General features: G+C 36.0%; 1 protein-coding gene across 5 annotated transcripts in view; it reads left to right on the forward strand.

Moving 5' to 3' along the window:
* ZNF521 (zinc finger protein 521) overlaps positions 1 to 19,604 on the forward strand; it is a 348,951-nt gene that overhangs the window by 129,510 nt on the left and 199,837 nt on the right. For all 5 annotated transcript variants that reach the window (XM_051970319.1, XM_051970322.1, XM_051970320.1 and 2 more), the window contains one exon: positions 14,039 to 17,391. In XM_051970319.1, the coding sequence (XP_051826279.1) occupies positions 14,039 to 17,391 (3,353 nt within the window). The remainder of the gene's footprint in view (positions 1 to 14,038; positions 17,392 to 19,604) is intronic.

A 19,604-nucleotide genomic window follows, 5' to 3' on the forward strand; every position in this document is an offset into this window, starting at 1 on the left:
TTCCTTTTTCTTTTTCCCAGTACATTCCTCTCTCATCTTTTACTTTTACTTTTTTTTTTTAAGATATTATCCCTTCCTATTCAATTCTTCTGCCTATATATACACACTTCTAACTGCTCTTGTAATGAGTCTTGTACATGAAAGTCAATTTTTTTATTCAGCTCTGATCTTTTCATCAAGAATTCTGGAAAGTCTTCTTTTTCATTGAATGGCCATCTCCTCCCCTCCTTCCCCAGAGGATTATACTCACTTTTCCTGGGTAAGTGAGTCATAATCCTAACTCCATTGCTCTTTGGAATATCATATTCCAAACCCTCCAGTCATTTAAAGTAGAAGCTGCTGAATCTTGTGTTATCTTGACTATGGCTCCCCTGTAGTTGAATTGTTTCTTTCTGGCTGCTTGTAATATTCTCTTGACCTGAAGGCTTTGGAATTTGGCTATAATATTCTTGGAAGTTTTCATTTGCAGTCTCTTTCAGGAGATGACTGGTGGATTCTTTCAATTTTGTTTTACATTATTTACCTTCTGATTCTAGGCAGTTTTCCTTCATAATTTTTTGAAGGATGATGTCAAGGCTCTATTTAAAAAAAAAAAAATTCATGATTTTGATCGTAGTCAATTTTAAAATTATTTCTCCTGGATCTATTTTCTGGATCAGTTGTTTTTCCATTAAGATACACATTGTCTTTTATTTTTTCATTCTTTTGGTTTTGTTTTATTGTTTCTTAGTTTCTCATAAAGTCATAGGCTTCCATTTGCTCAATTCTAATTTTTAAGGAATTATTTTCTTCAATGATTTTTTATACTTCCTTTTCCATTTGGCCAATTCTACTTTTTAAGGTTTTTTTTCTTTAGTGAATTTTTTTGTGTCTCTCCTTCCATTTGGCCAATTGCTACTTTGTGAGAAATTCTTCTCCTCCTTGGCTTTTTGTATCTCCTTTAATATTCACCCTAGTCTATTTTTTAAAGTGTTTATTCTGCAGTTTATTTGTGTGTGTGTATGTGTGTGTGTGTCTCCTTTACCAAGCTATTGACTCATTTTTCATAATTTTCTTGTGTCACTCATTTCTCTTTCCAGTTTTTCCTCTAACACTCTTATTTTTTTTCAAAATATTTTTTGAGCTCTTCCATGGCCTAAGACTAATTTATATTTTCTTAGAGGTTTTTGATGTAGGAGTTTTGACTTTATAATCTTATTCTGGGGATACATTTTGATCTTTTGTGTGATCCTAATAACTTTCTTTAGTCAGAATTTTTTCTGACTATTTGCTCATATTCCCAGACAATTACTTGACTTTTAACTCTTTGTTAAAATAGGGCTCTGCTTCCAGGATGGAGGGTATACTGTCCCAAGATTCAGAGGTTTAGTGCAGCTGTTTTTAGAGAAAACTTTCAGAGACTTGTAAGTTTTCAGTTCTTCCAAGAGGATATGACTTATGGAGAGGTGCTTACTACTCTCCTGCTGTGTGCCACAAGCCCTCTTTTCTGTCCTGAAACTGTGAGGAAGGTCCTACTTTCACTGTGGTCACAAGCTCTGGTATACTAGCATTTCTCCTTGCCCTGGGATAGCCACTCAGAAGTATGACTCAGATATGAGTATGGCAAAGCAACCGAGTTTTGCCTCAGTGATTGTAAAGTGATCCCTCTGATTGCTTTCTGACCATTTGTTTGACACCCCCTTACACAGTCTATGGACTGAGAACTCTGGAAGCAGCTGCTCTCCCTGCTGATTCAATGGCTCCCAAGATTTGCTCCTGGTTTCCTGAGCTGGGACTGTGCTGAAACAGCCTGTGCCAGTTTGATGCAACAAATCTTTCCTGCTGATCTTTTGGGCTAGGAAATTGTTTCATTCTGTCTTTTTGTAAATTTTGCCATTCTAGAATTTTTTTTAGAGTCCTTATTTAAATGTATTTGAAGGAACTTGAGAGAGAACTGAACAAATTCTTGCCTTTACCTTGCCTTCTTGGCTCCACTTTGAAGAAAAATGTGTTTTTCTTTACACTATTTTGAACCTTGTTAAATTATTCTCCTGGTTCTGCTAACTTTGCTTCACATCAGTTCATACTGTATAGGATTCTGAGAAATCATCTTTATTATAATTTCTTATAGCACAGTAATATTCTCTTACATATATCACATTCTCACTATGTGAATCCCTCAAATTACTAGTTTTGCCTTCAGCTTCTGAATTCTAGTAACTCATTCTCCTGAATTTTCAAAGCTCACAAGATCATAACTTTACTTGCTTTAACCTAAAAGAAGAAAAAAAAAAGACACAAAGAGGCCCAGAACAGAGGACCAACACACTTTGGTTTAATACTTGGGTTCTAATCCATGCTCTCTTTCTAAGTAGTTTTATAACCTTGGGAAAACTAAACAACCAATCTGATCCTCAATTTCCTCATCTTTAAAATGAGAATTTAAATAAGAATATTTCCAATTGTCTCTTTCAATTCTCAAATTTCTGTTTCATAGGATAGTGTAAGAAAATGATATTAATAACTCCAAATTCCCTTTCCTCTCTATGGCAATTTTAGTCATACCCATTTATATTATATCCACTTAGATATTAAAGTCAGTTTTTCATGAGGCTTCTGTAGCTCACGTTGCAATATACCAAATAGAATCAATGCTGTATTTTGCTTGTTTAATAGGCCTTCAGAGAAAAACATTGAAATCTCAAGTGAAAAGAAGTTATGCTAAAGATCTGTTAATCAACATTCTCTTTTTAAATGATCAGTATTGAGTTAATCAGTATCACAGTGTCTGTGACTTTATGTGGGTGAGGAATAAAAACCAACATCTAGAACTTGTTACTGTTTGTGGACTTCATGCTATCATGTCTTGAGAGCAGATGGTAGTATGAGTATAAATAACTCTATTTGACCTTTCCATGTCTTTATACTTTCAAGTGGAGAAAGGGGGCTTCATATTTCCTAGTATAGCACCAGTGCATAGTTGACACTTAAATGTCTGTTATGAATGAATAAATGACCTGTAAATTTCTAGTTCACAATTTTCACTGTTTGCTTAAGCAATAGTGGTTGACTCTAAAGGACTGATGTTAATCCTTACTGGTATTACTCCAGTTTTCCTTAGTAAAAAATGAAATGGGCACACTCATTTTTTTTTCATAATATAAAGGCTGTCTTCAAATATCTTTTTTTATATAAAGCCTTTTATTTTCAAAACACATGCATAGATAATTTTCAACATTCACCTTTACAAAACCTTGTGTTCCAAAAATTTTTTTCTTCCTCCCTTCCCTCAACCCCTTTGCTGGATGGCAAGTAATCCAACATATGTTAAACATGGAACATACTCATTTTAATTGGATATTACTTTATCCATTCATTTTCTACTGTGTTTTTAGACTATGGGCCAAAGGCTTCAGCATGAAGTAGTATTAATGAACCAGGCAGAGGTTCTCTAGCCTCATTATGATGGGTTTTGATGAGAATAAGCTTTGTTATTGTCTGTTTTGGGGAATAGAAAAGGAAGGGCAAGTAGAAAAGAAGAAGCATTTATATTGTACCAATTGTATGCTAAGGACAATGCTAAGGGCTTTACATATATTATCTTGTTTGATCCTCTCACATTTTAGGATGCTATTTTTTTTTTTTACAGTTGAGGAAACTAAGTCAAAAAATATTGATTGATTTGTCCAGTATCTCTTAGCTAATAAATATTTAAGGATAAATTTGCCTTTCCTGATTCCAAGACCTGTGCTCTGCCCCCTTTTAACACTTAGATTTTTTCACTTTTATCAAATAGAAAGTTCTCATTACTTAAAAATGTTTTTGCGGTCCTTCCCGGAGATATCAGAGTCCCCATTCTAACTGATATTGTCTTTCTGTGATAAATTGAGTAAAATACAACCTTTCTGAGATGCATTTTTTTCCTTCACTAAAAAGAAGGATCATAGAGTCTACCTTAAAAAGGTGTTGAGAGCTTTAATTAAGAAACTACCTGGCAATTTGTTCCTACAAAGCTGCAAGCTAGTATTATTATTAACATTTTTGTTACAAGAAATGTCCTACAGTGTTTGAGAAATCATTTCACATTTTGCCATCAATATAAATAATTCAGTTATTCTCAAAGTGAATGAAATCCACGACTATCTATAGTCCATCTTTTAAATTGTAGTTATATCAAATATATCATCAGAACTATTAACAAGTAGCCATATAGTCCAATGAAAGTTTTAGGTCTATCTATACTTTATGTGAAACTACTTGTAAATAGTAAATTGAGCAAAACAAAAATAGCAGGGAAGGGGGGAAGTAGTAAAGACTTTGGGAAATTCACAAAATGCTTTTTCTTTAATTTTGTAAATTGGAATTTTCATTTTATAAAAGTCAATTTGTAAATTTGACTTTTATAAAATGAAAATAACACTTCAGTTGCCTAGTCAGGAGATTGATTTACTGGTTTGCATAACTTTTAATCCAATGACCTTTGTTGAGTTCCATTAATATTTTGTGTTTGACCTCTTTATTTCTAAGAAAACTATCAGCGCTTCCAAACACCACATCTTGGTAAGAAGTACACTGGAAAAGTGAATAATAGCTCTGAAAAATGCCAATGATTGTTGTTATTTGTTGTTGCTATTGTTTTTGTAATAATAGTAACAGGAAATGAAGAATGCCTACTTTCTCTAGTTGTCTGTATTGGCCTTTTCTACATTAGCAAATTGTATTTATCACTTTGCTTCAGAATGAATCCACAGGGGCTACTAATTGGTCATTAATTAATTTTTAGCCCTTTCAACACCTCTACATCCTCTAGGGGCTTTGCCTATAATGGAGTATATAACGTAGTGGCCTTTTCCAAGCCGCTGAAAACTTGTGTCAGCTTTACTGTTGCTTTGGATACACAGAGGTCAAATTCTATTGCAGCCAATACCATTTCATTAGAATCTCCATATAAAGTTTCCCAGGTCTCAAATGATGGCTCACTTCTTGGAACAAAATTCAATATAACAAAATTCCTGTAGAAAGAAAGATTTTTATTTGTTTCTACAAGTCCATTTTTGCTGAGATATGTCCTGAATGACTCCTATATTTGGTTGCTTTTGGTAGCCCTTTATGTAACAAAGCTTTGCAGAGTAGAGTGTTTGTGGAGGGTAAGGGGAGAAGGCTCTTTTTGCTTTTTTTGTTTTGTTTTGTTTTTGATGATAGCTGAAGGCAGATTTAAATACTAAAAATATGGGCTCTTCTTATAAGAAGACGTGCTCCTAATCAGTCCACCGTCTACTTGAACATTCTATATTTTATGCTGCCACAAAAAAGAGAGATTTCAAATCATCAGTGATAGAAATAAAATACTTCTACATGAAATGTTAATGCATGATTTTTCAGTAATTGTGGTTGTTTCTTCAATGCAGACTAAGTATAAGTTTGAATCACATTAGAAACTTAACTCAAAAAGTTTCCCAACAAGTAAAATACCTCATAAGAACAGAGCCAGATGCCAGCATTGTAGGTACAGGGACTTTCTATAAAAAGGAAGTATGTGAATAGAAATTTTGTGATCCCTGGTAGAAAATGACAGTGTTTGTGACTGCTTAAGAACCAATTCAGCAGTGATAGAGTAGAATTACATAAGTGCTGTACAGCAGGCAATGTGTTCAGTGATATCTGTACAAACTGCTACTGAAATCATTTATTCTACATTTATTAATTGTGCAGAGCCCTGAGTTAAACATCACAGAATCAAGATATGGAGTTTAGCTAAGATGCTGATTCCTGCCCTCATGGATTTTATAGTTTAGTGGGGGTAGAGGGAATGCTATGCAAACACAAGTGAAGATAATACCCAATATTACACGATAAGTGCATTTGAGAGAGGTGTAAAACCAAGTATTTTATAACTCTGAAGGGGAAGGTAATTATCATCCTATTTTTAAAAATCAAGAATCAGAATAGGCTTTGTTGGCGTTTTTGCTGTTTGGAAAATATATGGCATTTGAGGGATCACATATAATTGTTCTGTTTCTTTGTATTTTTTTTTATTGTAACAGCTACAGTTTGAACTTTATGTTTGATTAGTAAATATATTCTCTGATTTTGATTTAGTAGGAAGAAAAATGTATTTAGACTTCTATATGGTTACATAAATACAAAACACTTTACATTCATCAGCTTGCTTGAACTCCTAACAACCCTGTCAGTTTAGTGCACATACTATTATTCCCCTTTCATAGATGAGGCACCTAAGCTAGAAGTTAAGTGTTTTGTCTATGTTTACAAAGAATACCAGCACCCAAGTCCTCTTTCTCTTAGAATTCTCTTTCATTATATCCTATGGCTTCTCCTGGTAAAACAACTTGAGATGTTAGAATGTCCCAAAAATATAAATGCCAGTAGAAAAAAAATATGTAAGTTAAATTATTCATAACCTCCAAAGTCATCAAATAAACAAATTCTGCAAATAAGTTGTATGATAAATGATTTTTACTATTAAACACACATTGTATAGCAGTTTGACTCAGAAAGCTGAATCTCAACTAAGTTAAGCATTTTGTCTCAGGGTATAGAGCAAGATGTTGTGTGCCAGATCTGGGATTTGAATCCAGGTTTCCTGGATCCCAGTTTTATATATTCTTTCCAGGACAGCACACTATGCTTATCAGTGAGACACCTACTATATGCCAGCCAGTTTTCTTAGCTGTGTATGAGGGCAGTGATGATAGTTTTAAAGAAAAAAAAAAAAACAAAGGAAAGAAATAGTGCCCACCCAAACAATTGTAGATTACTTTTCCTTCTCTCTGGCTTTCAGAAGCACATCGTGATTTCCTTAAATGAATTGGATGATGACTGCTCTCTAACTGGTTTCACATCAGCTTTTTCCTTTGATTTGAGAGGTGGAGTTAAATGTGAACTGCTTAAGAATGCACTGTTTTCTATTTAATTTGGCTGGGGAAGATGGAATTCATTGAGCGCCGTCTGTTCAAATGAACTTTAAGCAACAGCAAGCAAAACATTTATACTCTTTTCTACATACATAATAGCAATGTGTCTGGTGAAGGAGATATAATAGAGCTAAAAGCAGGGGTTACCTTAAAGGAGGAATAGAGGAATGTTCACTATTTAGATAGGTTCATCTTAAGCATTAATAGTGTTCTACAATACGAAACCCTCTCTCTCACTTGCATCTTTTAACACTGTCAACTGTTAAAAAGGAATTTCCAAATGTAATAGCAGGAATCTGTCCAAAGACAATGCATTAACACAACACACACATACACACACACGCGCACACACACACACACACACACACACACAAAATCTCTGTCCAGCTTAGCCTCAAATGCTATCCTTAATGTCAAATCTTATTACATTTCTCCACTTCATTGAATATAACCTAATTGCTGATGTGTTTAATAGATCTTCCCACAGCAGTTTAGAAATACTGTTAGATTTTTAGCATGTATAAATTATGAATAATTTTTTAAAGTTCATATTTCTTATTTGGATGCCTATGCCACAGTATTTGTTTTCAAGTAGTGAAATAAGTTATGAGATAAATGAGTGATTTCAACAAGGGACCATTGATAGGAACTGATAAGAAGAAAGAAGTGATGTTTTTATTATTAAAGTTACAATGGAAGGTAAATGAAGAAAATTGTGTAATAAAACATTAGTTTTTGTTAGCAGCATTTTGAACTTTAAATATTTCCAGCATTAAAATAGGATATTTAACTCTGTTAGATGACATTCAAAGTGTTCTGATTTAATTGAGATCATAGTAGCATTTGAGTATTTTTGTAAATCTTCCTGTTACATATCTATTAAACAGATATCTCATCATATTGTTCTTTTTGTACAATGCTTAACTTCCTCATTTAGCATTTGTTCACACCTATATATCCTCCTGAGAGTTCTTATCTTATTTTTAAGGTGGTTCTGTAGCCAATTAGCCAAAGAAGTAATGCAAACCCTGTCCAGTATGAAAATAATATACAGCAGTTATATTAGGTGTTATAAAATATAGTTTCACTCCCAGCCAAGGGGAAGGAAAGCACCAATATTTTAATGTCTAGAAATCTATTTGGGTCTTGTACCTCTTGATTAACACTTATTTTGTTACTTCTGACAAATTTTGCTTTGATATTCAATATATACTACTGACTTTTGTGCTAATGTTTTATGGAGAAATAAGAGATATTTGACATTATATGGTCAGCATTAGGATCTTATGTCAAAACACTTGTCCCTCCCTTAACATTTACCTTTCTGTAAGGAATTGTATCCAATAATTGGAGACTTGTGAAAACAGTCAGCTTGGTTTTTAGTTCAATGAATTTTTAGACATCTCCACCTAGTCATGTTTAATTTCTGTGCTACCAGTATCCACATGGGTAAATGTTTACACCACTGCAGGCATTTCTGCTGGACCATTTATGCCAATACTGTACTATTTTATAGAAAACTAATTTCCAGTGGATTCCCACAGGGGAAGGAAACTTTAAAAAAATAATATATCTATGCTGTATACATGCAAACATCCCCACAGTCACATACAGCACATATTAAGTACACCTTTTTGTTTATATATATTTTTTGTCTAGGGACCTGAGAAACATTAACTAATCTTCATAATGCCTCAGAGGGTAAGGAACAAGAATTATTATCTTCATATTGCAGGTAGACAAACCTAGGGAGGGATGGATTAAATGACTTGGCCAGGTCACTCTCTAAGCCATTTATGAAGCTGGAAGTGAAGGTTTAGGATTCTCTTGACTCAAGATTCTTTCTGTAACTATGGCATTTTCAAGAAAATAGCAGGATTTGTCACGATTTCTCTGATTCCCTTGAAAAGTCACTATTGATGTAAATCCTGTCCCTGTTAAGGAATCCTTGCTGTGGAGCACTTGCACACACATGATACTTAGTCCCTAAAGGACAGTTAAGAAACTACTCTGCCGTTACATCAAACCAGTTCAGGTAGTAGTAGAATCTCAGTGAGGCTGGCTTTCCTAGGCTTAGCTATCTGAAGATCTGGACGTGCTTATGTTTCTTCCGAGTGTCCAGAAACTGCTTGTAAGTACCCTTAAAAAACTTTTAGAATGATATCTCACTTACGAATCTGTATCATTTCGATATTGTTAAAAAATATTTAGAGAATCAATGGTATTTCAGCAATATAGGTGAAAGTAGACAGATGAAGGTTCCCATCTGCAGTAAGCTTATGGCGAATAAACTAGACAAGTAAGTGAAGGGAAAATTCATTTAGAATCTTGTATCTTTTGAATGACTTCCTATCCTTTGTTCTTAATTTCATTTTTGACTACTCTTGCCTATTATTTATATACCCAAGTGTACTGGTGTCCTGTCCCCCTCCCCCACTTTTTTTTAACTTCTGCCCCTTCAAAGCAAAAGTGACTAGGTCACGTAGTCTTTTGATGACTGAGGGCCCTTTTTTTTGGACAGCCTGTTAAATCGGTCAGCAGCACCAGTGATAAAATCACTTTCAGATCTCTAACTCTTCATTCACTACTACTAAGGTTGGCACATGAGAAACTGGCGACACACCACAGAGATGCTTTGTGTTCCTGTGATTTTTTTTATTCCTTTTTTTTTCCTATGGAATAACTCCTTCTGGTATTACTTTACTTTTCTGTTAGTGAGCACTTTCCCCTATAAATATGACTGCACAGGTGTTGCTCTGCTCCTAACTGAGTTTCCAGCTGTCCTCCTCCAACACAGACCAGGCAAAATCTGTTGTTTAGTCCTATTAGGCAGACTAGAGAACTATCAAGCCTGAGATGGAGGTCTTCCTTGCAGGATATGGCAGTTTTGTTGCCAGGAGATGGTCAGGAAAGCCTGGCTGGCTAACAAAGACAGTCCTTCAGCTGCTGGGTGTAGTTCCAGATTTGCATCCCCTTTGGCAGCAGCACAGAGACTGCTGCAGTGTGGCCAGCCAGCAAAATTAGGGAATAAGGACCTCTTTTATTTACTCAGGCTGCTGAATCATGGGCATTCCTGTCTGCTTGGAGAAAAGTCAGGCAGCTCTACTTTCCACTCAAAGTCTCAAGAGTGTTTGATACTTTCATCTCTGAGTGTTCACACACTTGTTTTAATGTGCTTTATGGAAATGGTGAAACTCAGCAAGTACAGTTGCTGTAGAAAAACATCTGCACTAACTATTCACACACATTTACATCTTTAAATAGACTTTTAGGTCTTGCAGCCTGGTTTCCAGCAAAGTTTTTCAGCTGTGAGAGCTACAGCTCTCCTAGAGTCAACTAGTGTGAAGTTATTAGTTCCAAAAATTAAAATTTAACATGGACATGCTAAGTGCTTCACACTGAAATGCAGAATGTTTGCCATAACAAAAAAGGCATTCCCAGTAAGTAGCACTTAGCGAGTGTGAAAGGGGGAAAAGTAATGTTGTTTGAGAAAATAGAATGGTAAGAAATCTTCCAGTGTTTCTCCTTTTCTTAAAAAGAAGGAGCTTGTGATCCCTGGAATTTACATCAGTAATGTGGATGTGGTCAACCTGGTGAGAACCTAGAAGTTTATGGGAACATATCCAGAATCTCTTTCAAGAGCCCGGTTATTCCGTAAGAAACTTTTGGCAAAAGAGGCATTAGGAGGGTCTAATATCCTCTTAGTATGTACAGGTTACTTAACCCCAGTGGAAGTTTAGAAAGTAACTCCCTTATGTTTCACTTGGAGAAAAGACCCATTGATTGTGCTAGTAAAATGTGATAGTTGACTTAATTAAAAAACAACAACAACACAGAACTCAGTTTTTAAGGATTATATATTTAATGTAGGATAAACTTTTCTCTAGTGCCATTTCCTGCTTTACAAAACTATATTGGTACATCAAATTATTTTAGAATTAATTCATACACACATACGATTTTAAAAGAAATTTTAATTGTAAAGATATATCAGCTCTTGGAACTTAGTCTACCTTCTCCAGCACTTTTTAGGAAGAAGATCTAAGGATTTACAACTAGAAGAAACCTTATAGATCACTAAAAGAACTGGAAGTAGAAATAGATCCAGGGTCAGAAGATTGCGTTAAAGTCCTACTTCTTTCTTGTATTGATTGGGTGGCATTAGATCAAGTATTTAAATTCTCTGTGCTTCAGTTTTCTTGTATCTTAACTATAAGAGTGAGAGGTTTATGCAAGATTAGCTCCAAATCCTTTTCTAGTCACTAATCTGATCTAACTCTTTATTTTATAGATGAGAAAAAATAAGGTCAGATACTGAAATGATTTCTCATCAACACGTAGGTAATAAAGAGCAGAAAGAGGATACAAAAAAGGTCTTCTGAATCTAAATTTGATTATCTTTTTATTGTGGTACACTAGGTAAAAGTAAGTGAAAATTCAAAATCTAAGGGAGTCGGAACATGGGATAAAAGGGCCCCTGTATCCTTTAGTCAGAATCTTGGACTGGCTAACCATCAGGCTCACTTGACATGTGGTTGAGATTTATAAGCAAAAGAAAATAGTTATGTAATAGGTAAAGGCAGGTCTAGGCCACAAATGAGAAAATGATTTAAGCATTGTGCTGGTGATTGTGCACTATTTATAACCGCCCATTGCTATACATTCTCTTACACATTTATGTAATAATATATCATGCCTGCATGGGATGTGCAGTTGTATAATAAATTCACTTATTAAATTTGTAGGCCTAGTAGCAATGGCATATCCTTCCAGCTCAGTTGCATGACAAATTCTGATTCACTGTTTTCTCTGAATGTAAAAAGGAGATGTGTCTGAAAAATATTTTAAGGGAAATGACAGGATTTAAGTCTAACAGACAAACTTGAAAGTTAGTAGATTTATACCCAATGTGTCCGCAAATTCAGTAGCTAGCAGTGTCAACTTAAGAAAAAGAAAAAAAAATCTTGGATTTGTTTTAGTTGATATCAGCTTTCAGTAGCATGTTGTTTTCTTTATGGGAATTAGATCAACTGCTAGAATCATCATCACTTTTTTTTTTCTCTCTTATTTTTACTGCATGCTGAATGCTGAGTGGTCATGCATGTCCTGAGCTTGTAAGCATGAACTATCTGCATGTGTAGCATGTTGTTTATTCTAATGGTAGTGATTAGGCCCAATTCTATGTTAGTTACATCTTAGGCTACAAAGTCATAAGAGAAAGGATGCAAAATCATGCGGTTTTCAACTTGTATTGAAAAGCATTGTTGCAGTGGGCAGGAATCCAAGAATGGTGTTTGGTTGTTTTCTCAGAGTTCGATGGTTGCCATCTGGCATTGATAGTGAGATGGTGTTGTCATCAGTTTCTAGATGCAGGAAAGGAATAGATCCTCATCTGTTTCCTGTGGATAAGCAAGAGGTTGATAATCTAGTAAAAATCTTGTTACCTTAAAGAAAGCAGACTTGGAATTTGTTTACATAAAAGCAGCCAGCTCTGACTTTCATGTGAATATTGTAACTTGTGAGTGAGCTGGAGTCATTCAGGACTTTTTTATTTTTAAATTAATTGTTAATTAATTAATTTTCTACATTCTACATTTTGTTCAGTTTACTTTTGTAAAGAAAAAATTTCGATCATGAGTGAAGGATTTTCTCCTCCCCCTTTTTTTTCTATTCATTCGGAAAGGAAGCACTAGAAAAGGATGAATAGAGGTTTTATGACTAATTTTGAAATCACCCTAATGTTCTCTGAGTTGATAATAAGAAGGCAAGAGAAATAACAGTAAGTACTTGCTAATTTGATAGATATGAAAGTAAAGTAATTTTATGTATAACTTGCTTAGCTGAGTAGCTGGCTTGCATTCTTGTTTGTCTTCTCTTTGTTGCTCATAAATCTTTCAGCATTTACCATAATCATTTATCACTTTTCCTGTTTCCAGTTTTTACAAGTTGCTTTGTCTATGCTCACCTCCAAGTCCAGGTTCTGTTTAGCTAAGGAAGTTCAGGCTGTTGAAGCTTTTATAAAAAGGAAGAAATGGTGGGCCACCTCTTGAACTTTAAGAACAAAATACACGATTAAAAAATCTGGCTCTGGTGAAAGTCTTCCATTTTCCTTTGATCCTGGTTGACTTAGTACATGTAATACCTTGCATTACCCTTCTAACATTTAATAATCTGCTTGTTGGCCTGTGTTATCCCCATCTTCTAGTTATTGAAGAAATGCTAGTTGTCTTTCATTATCCAAGAAATAATTATTATTGTGTTTTCCGTCTGCCTTTGTGTGCTTATTTTTTAATATTTTTTTTGCTAGAAGCAATAAGGCCTTGTAATCAATAATAACCCCCATGAAAGATTTTGGTCTTCAGAACTATCTTTTTATATCAAAACAAGCAAAATGCAGAGGGAATTTTTTATTAAATATTAGACATCTGGGTTGACTGCATTAATTTTAAATCATTCTTATAATATTTCCTCTTTTCATTTGGTTCTTCAGATGCTGACATAATATGCAAATCATTTTACAATGAATACAAAAGAAACATTAAATATATTAAAATCTGCATTTTAATAAAGTTGTCAATGTATAATATATATCTTGCAACTAAGGAAGAATGATAAAAAGTAATAAAAGGGTAATTTAGACATAGAACTATTTAATAAGTTTTCATATTTTACAATCTGATAAAAGTAAATGTACAATAAAAAGCTTTGGACACATGTTTTAAAATCTCCCTTTTTGAGTCCTACCTGCTCTGTCTTTTGGTGAGTGGTTCTAAAATGTTCTAGTTAATTGCTAACACATTGTAATGATAAAATGATATTTCTCCATTGCAACCCCAACATATAAAATATATTGATACATTCTTTCTTGTTCCAGATGGAGTGGATGTTGAAGATGACCCAATATTATAGTTAATAGATACACATTGTAATGATAAAATGATATTTCTCTATTGCAACCTCAACATATAAAATATATTGATACATTCTTTCTTGTTCCAGGTGGAGTGGATGTTGAAGATGACCCAATATTATAGTTAATAGATACACATTGTAATGATAAAATGATATTTCTCCATTGCAATCCCAACATATAAAATATATTGATACATTCTTTCTTGTTCCAGATGGAGTGGATGTTGAAGATGACCCTTCCTGTTCTTGGCCAGCATCCTCACCTTCCAGCAAGGACCAGACTTCCCCCAGCCATGGAGAAGGTTGCGATTTTGGAGAAGAAGAGGGTGGCCCAGGACTACCTTACCCATGCCAGTTTTGTGACAAGTCCTTCAGTCGCCTCAGCTACTTAAAACACCATGAGCAGAGTCATAGTGACAAGCTGCCCTTTAAGTGTACCTATTGTAGTAGACTGTTTAAACATAAGCGGAGCAGAGACCGCCATATAAAACTCCACACAGGAGATAAGAAATATCATTGTAGTGAGTGTGATGCAGCATTCTCTAGAAGTGATCACCTGAAAATTCACTTAAAGACTCACACGTCCAACAAGCCATATAAGTGTGCCATTTGTCGACGTGGATTCCTCTCCTCAAGTTCACTCCATGGTCATATGCAGGTTCATGAGAGGAACAAAGATGGCTCCCAGCCAGGCTCCAGGATGGAGGATTGGAAAATGAAGGACACCCAAAAATGTAGCCAGTGTGAGGAAGGCTTTGACTTTCCTGAGGATCTCCAGAAGCACATTGCAGAGTGCCACCCTGAGTGTTCCCCAAATGAAGATAGAGCTGCCCTCCAATGCGTTTACTGCCATGAGCTTTTTGTAGAGGAGACTTCACTTCTGAACCACATGGAACAGGTGCACAGTGGTGAGAAGAAGAATTCATGCAGTATTTGCTCGGAGAGCTTTCACACAGTTGAGGAACTCTATAGTCACATGGATAGTCACCAGCAGCCTGAGTCGTGTAACCACAGCAATAGTCCTTCTTTGGTCACTGTGGGGTACACCTCAGTATCTAGCACCACCCCAGATTCTAACCTCTCAGTGGACAGTTCTACAATGGTAGAAGCAGCCCCACCCCTCCCAAAGAGCCGTGGGAGGAAGCGAGCTGCCCAGCAAGCCTCAGACATTACTGGTCCCTCCAGTAAACAAGCAAAAGTTACCTACAGCTGCATCTACTGCAATAAACAATTATTTTCAAGTCTTGCAGTACTGCAGATTCACCTAAAAACTATGCATTTAGATAAACCTGAGCAGGCCCACATTTGTCAGTATTGCTTAGAAGTGTTACCCTCCCTCTACAACCTGAATGAACATCTTAAACAAGTCCATGAAGCTCAGGACCCAGCTCTGATTGTTTCAGCCATGCCCGCCATGGTCTACCAGTGCAACTTCTGTTCTGAAGTGTTTAATGACCTCAATACTCTCCAGGAACATATTCGATGTTCTCATGGATTTGCAAATCCTGCTGCTAAGGATAGTAATGCATTCTTTTGTCCTCATTGCTATATGGGGTTTCTTACTGATTCTTCCTTAGAAGAGCACATAAGACAGGTCCATTGTGACCTTAGCAGTTCTCGTTTTGGTTCCCCGGTGCTTGGAACACCAAAAGATCCTGTTGTGGAAGTGTATTCTTGTTCCTACTGTACAAATTCTCCAATATTCAACAGTGTTCTCAAATTGAACAAGCATATTAAAGAAAACCATAAAAATATTCCTTTGGCCCTGAATTATATTCACAATGGAAAGAAATCCAGAGCCCTGAGTCCCCTCTCTCCTGTTACACTAGAGCAGACATCTTTAAAGATGATGCAGGCGGTAGGTGGGGCTCCTCAGCGTCCAACAGGGGAATACATTTGCAACCAGTGTGGAGCAAAATACACTTCCCTGGATAGTTTTCAGACTCATTTAAAAACTCATCTCGACACTGTGTTGCCCAAACTGACCTGTCCTCAGTGCAACAAGGAGTTTCCAAATCAGGAATCTCTGCTGAAGCATGTCACCATCCATTTCATGATCACCTCAACGTATTATATCTGTGAAAGCTGTGACAAACAGTTCACTTCTGTGGATGACCTCCAGAAGCACCTACTAGATATGCACACTTTTGTCTTTTTTCGTTGCACCCTCTGTCAAGAGGTTTTTGACTCCAAAGTGTCCATTCAGCTTCACTTGGCTGTGAAACACAGCAATGAAAAAAAAGTCTACAGGTGTACATCCTGCAACTGGGACTTCCGCAATGAGACTGACCTCCAACTTCATGTCAAACACAACCATTTGGAAAATCAAGGGAAGGTGCACAAGTGTATTTTCTGTGGTGAGTCTTTTGGGACTGAGGTGGAACTCCAGTGCCACATCACAACCCACAGCAAAAAGTACAATTGCAAGTTTTGCAGCAAAGCGTTCCATGCCATCATTTTGCTAGAGAAACACTTGAGGGAAAAGCATTGTGTCTTTGAAACAAAAACTCCCAACTGTGGAACCAATGGAGCTTCTGAACAAGTACAGAAAGAGGAGGTAGAACTCCAGACTTTGTTGACCAACAGTCAGGAGTCCCACAATAGCCACGATGGGAGTGAAGAAGATGTGGATACATCTGAGCCCATGTATGGATGTGATATTTGTGGTGCTGCTTACACCATGGAGACTCTGCTGCAGAATCACCAGCTTCGAGACCACAACATTAGACCTGGAGAAAGTGCCATAGTAAAGAAAAAAGCAGAGCTCATTAAAGGGAATTACAAGTGTAATGTCTGCTCTCGAACATTCTTCTCGGAGAATGGCCTCCGTGAACATATGCAGACCCACTTGGGGCCAGTGAAACATTACATGTGCCCTATCTGTGGAGAACGGTTTCCTTCCCTTCTGACTCTCACTGAACACAAAGTTACACATAGTAAGAGTCTGGATACTGGAAACTGCCGCATTTGCAAGATGCCCCTTCAAAGTGAGGAAGAATTTTTAGAGCATTGCCAAATGCACCCTGATCTAAGAAATTCCTTGACGGGATTTCGTTGTGTGGTTTGCATGCAGACAGTGACCTCTACCTTGGAACTAAAAATCCATGGGACATTCCACATGCAAAAAACAGGGAATGGGTCAGCAGTACAGACCACAGGGCGTGCTCAGCATCTCCAAAAACTGTACAAGTGTGCTTCTTGCCTAAAGGAGTTCCGCTCAAAGCAAGATCTAGTGAAGCTTGATATCAATGGTCTGCCATATGGTCTATGTGCTGGCTGTGTGAACCTCAGTAAGAGTGGTAGCCCAAACATCAGCATCCCTTCCAGCAGTAGTAGACCAGGTTTGGGCCAGAATGAGAACTTGGGTTCCATGGAGAGTAAAAACAAGGCAGGGGGACTGAAGACCCGTTGCTCTAGTTGCAATGTTAAATTTGAATCTGAAAGTGAACTTCAGAATCACATCCAGTCCATCCACAGAGAACTCGTTCCAGATAGCAACAATACACAGTTGAAAACACCCCAAGTATCACCAATGCCCAGAATCAGTCCTTCTCAGTCGGATGAGGTAACTTTTCTTTTTATGTTTGCTGTTTAACCTCCTCAAGAAACTTATCTATCTCCACTCTATCCTCACACTTTCTCTAGCTTTATTGTCACTTGCCAAGAGAGGTTTAGATTGAAATGTGATCTAGTTTTTCCCCATAGCTGTTAGCTAGTAATTACTTGCATCTCGATAAGCAGCATTTTGGATTGAATGGTGCAAAATAGGACTAATTCCAGTCTCCCTAGGATATTGTCTTCTCTATGACTGAAGAGACCAGCATTCATGCCAGCACAACTGAGATCTGGAATCTTAGCACAGCTCCACTGTGAACCGAAATCCCCAGCTATGACTTGTGTGTATAGCAAATAGATAATGACATAAAAGTAAGATACCATGAGCCAACATGCTGGCTTAAAGAGTAAATTAAAAAGAATATATATTTGTGAATAACAAATTGGTTCAGGGTGGCTTTTTAATACCATGCTGTCAACACTCACTGTTCTCTTTTGTCTTCTGGGTAGAGATGAAAACATTGCCTCACAACACTATTTAAAGAAATCATTCATCAAATACCCCATGCACAGCACCCTTACTAAAGTCGGCATCCGGGGTTTGAACTATTTATTTGGGTTTAAGGTTCAAAATTAATTGTTTCTTTGTCTTTTGAGATGGTTTTCATGTACTTTTCCTCTTCGAAGATGAAGACAAGAAACAAATCCAGTCTAAAGGAGGCATTAATAAACTATCAACTCTAGAAGTTGAATTGAGCCTTTCTTCTTTCCTTATGATTTCTTTATTGTTTTTGTGCTGATAACCAAACTGAGCTTCTCTATTTCCCCAATTTGCCCAAAATTTTATTGGAACAAATGAATGACCCTGGGGTAACTATTTCCTTTTATTCCATGGTCACTGAATTTCCCTTATCTGTTCTCTGCACTCACATCCACTTGGGTGTTTCTACAGTTATCAGGCAGCTGGTAGGGGATATCCGAAAAGAAAATCATAGTGTCCATTTTCTTACAATATCTTGTCTTTATGGCAGATAAATTCCTGAATTTTGAATCCACATTTTCTCCTCCATAAGACATGTACCATAGATATTATTAATATTAATTAATATTATTGCTAATAATAGTAAGAGATGGATTGGACTTGTGATATCATTTCCATAAGCCCAGCTACACTATCCACTGTGCCACTTGGGCAATAATGCACTTCATATTAAACCTAAAAGAACAAGAGCAGTATGGCAGCTTGCCTCAGAATAATTTCTTTTTGATTCCCATCAACTGTAATATAACAATAGCAGCAACATCTTTCCAAACATGACAGGGCAGTTAAGAAAACTGCTTTGAGATTGATTCATACTTTCTTTTGGACCAGACACTTCCCCTTGAAAAAAGTGTTAATAGTTGAAATGAGCTGGATGGTATTCTTAACGGTAAAGGTTTTTATGAAGAAAATATCATCTTCTTAAGTTAAGTAGTCACTGAAAAACTGGGAGATTTGAATTTAACTTATATATCATATGTATTTAATTTAAATACATATAGACATTTTAAAAGCAAATACAAAAAAAAATCACAACAGCTTCTGATTTTTTAGTTAGTTTTTAATAAAGAAAAGATCCAGGAAAGAGTCTATTAATTTATTTTTTCTTGTTTTCTCTTCATGTTCCTATTGATCAGGGTATAGGGTGCATCATTTTGGCTCATTTTCTGTTATATTCTTGAAACTATAAGATTTATTTTTAAGATTTGAAATGAAAATATTTCAAAAAGGACTGATGCTATAAGCGCATCTCTAGTGAACTATTAAGTATTAGTGGCAAGTACATTTAGAATTGTTAGGTTAGAGCTAATAGTTTCCATTCTTATTCATAGGACTGAGTCAAGCTAGCTCTTGAGGATGCTCCTAATCTTGATAACAATTAGTAAGCTTTTCTATAGCCTTAATTTACTTAGTGCTCCATGCTTTAATATTAGTTAAGCACTTATAACTTATTTTAATATTTTCCAATTAAAGGAAAGGAGTTTATAATAAAATCTTACTTCCCAGATGTCTAAGGAAAATAGTTGCTTTAAAAATTACCCTTCTTGAATGCATTCTCTTCCTCTCTATCTGAAAGAAAGTAAGCTTCTCATAAGAATGGAGCAATTTCATTTTTGCCTTTTATTCTTAGTGCTTGCACTATGAATATGCTTAATGTTTGAATTGAACTGAAAGCCTTGAAT

Source organism: Antechinus flavipes, chromosome 1 (assembly GCF_016432865.1).
Source record: "Antechinus flavipes isolate AdamAnt ecotype Samford, QLD, Australia chromosome 1, AdamAnt_v2, whole genome shotgun sequence".
NCBI lineage: Eukaryota > Metazoa > Chordata > Mammalia > Dasyuromorphia > Dasyuridae > Antechinus > Antechinus flavipes.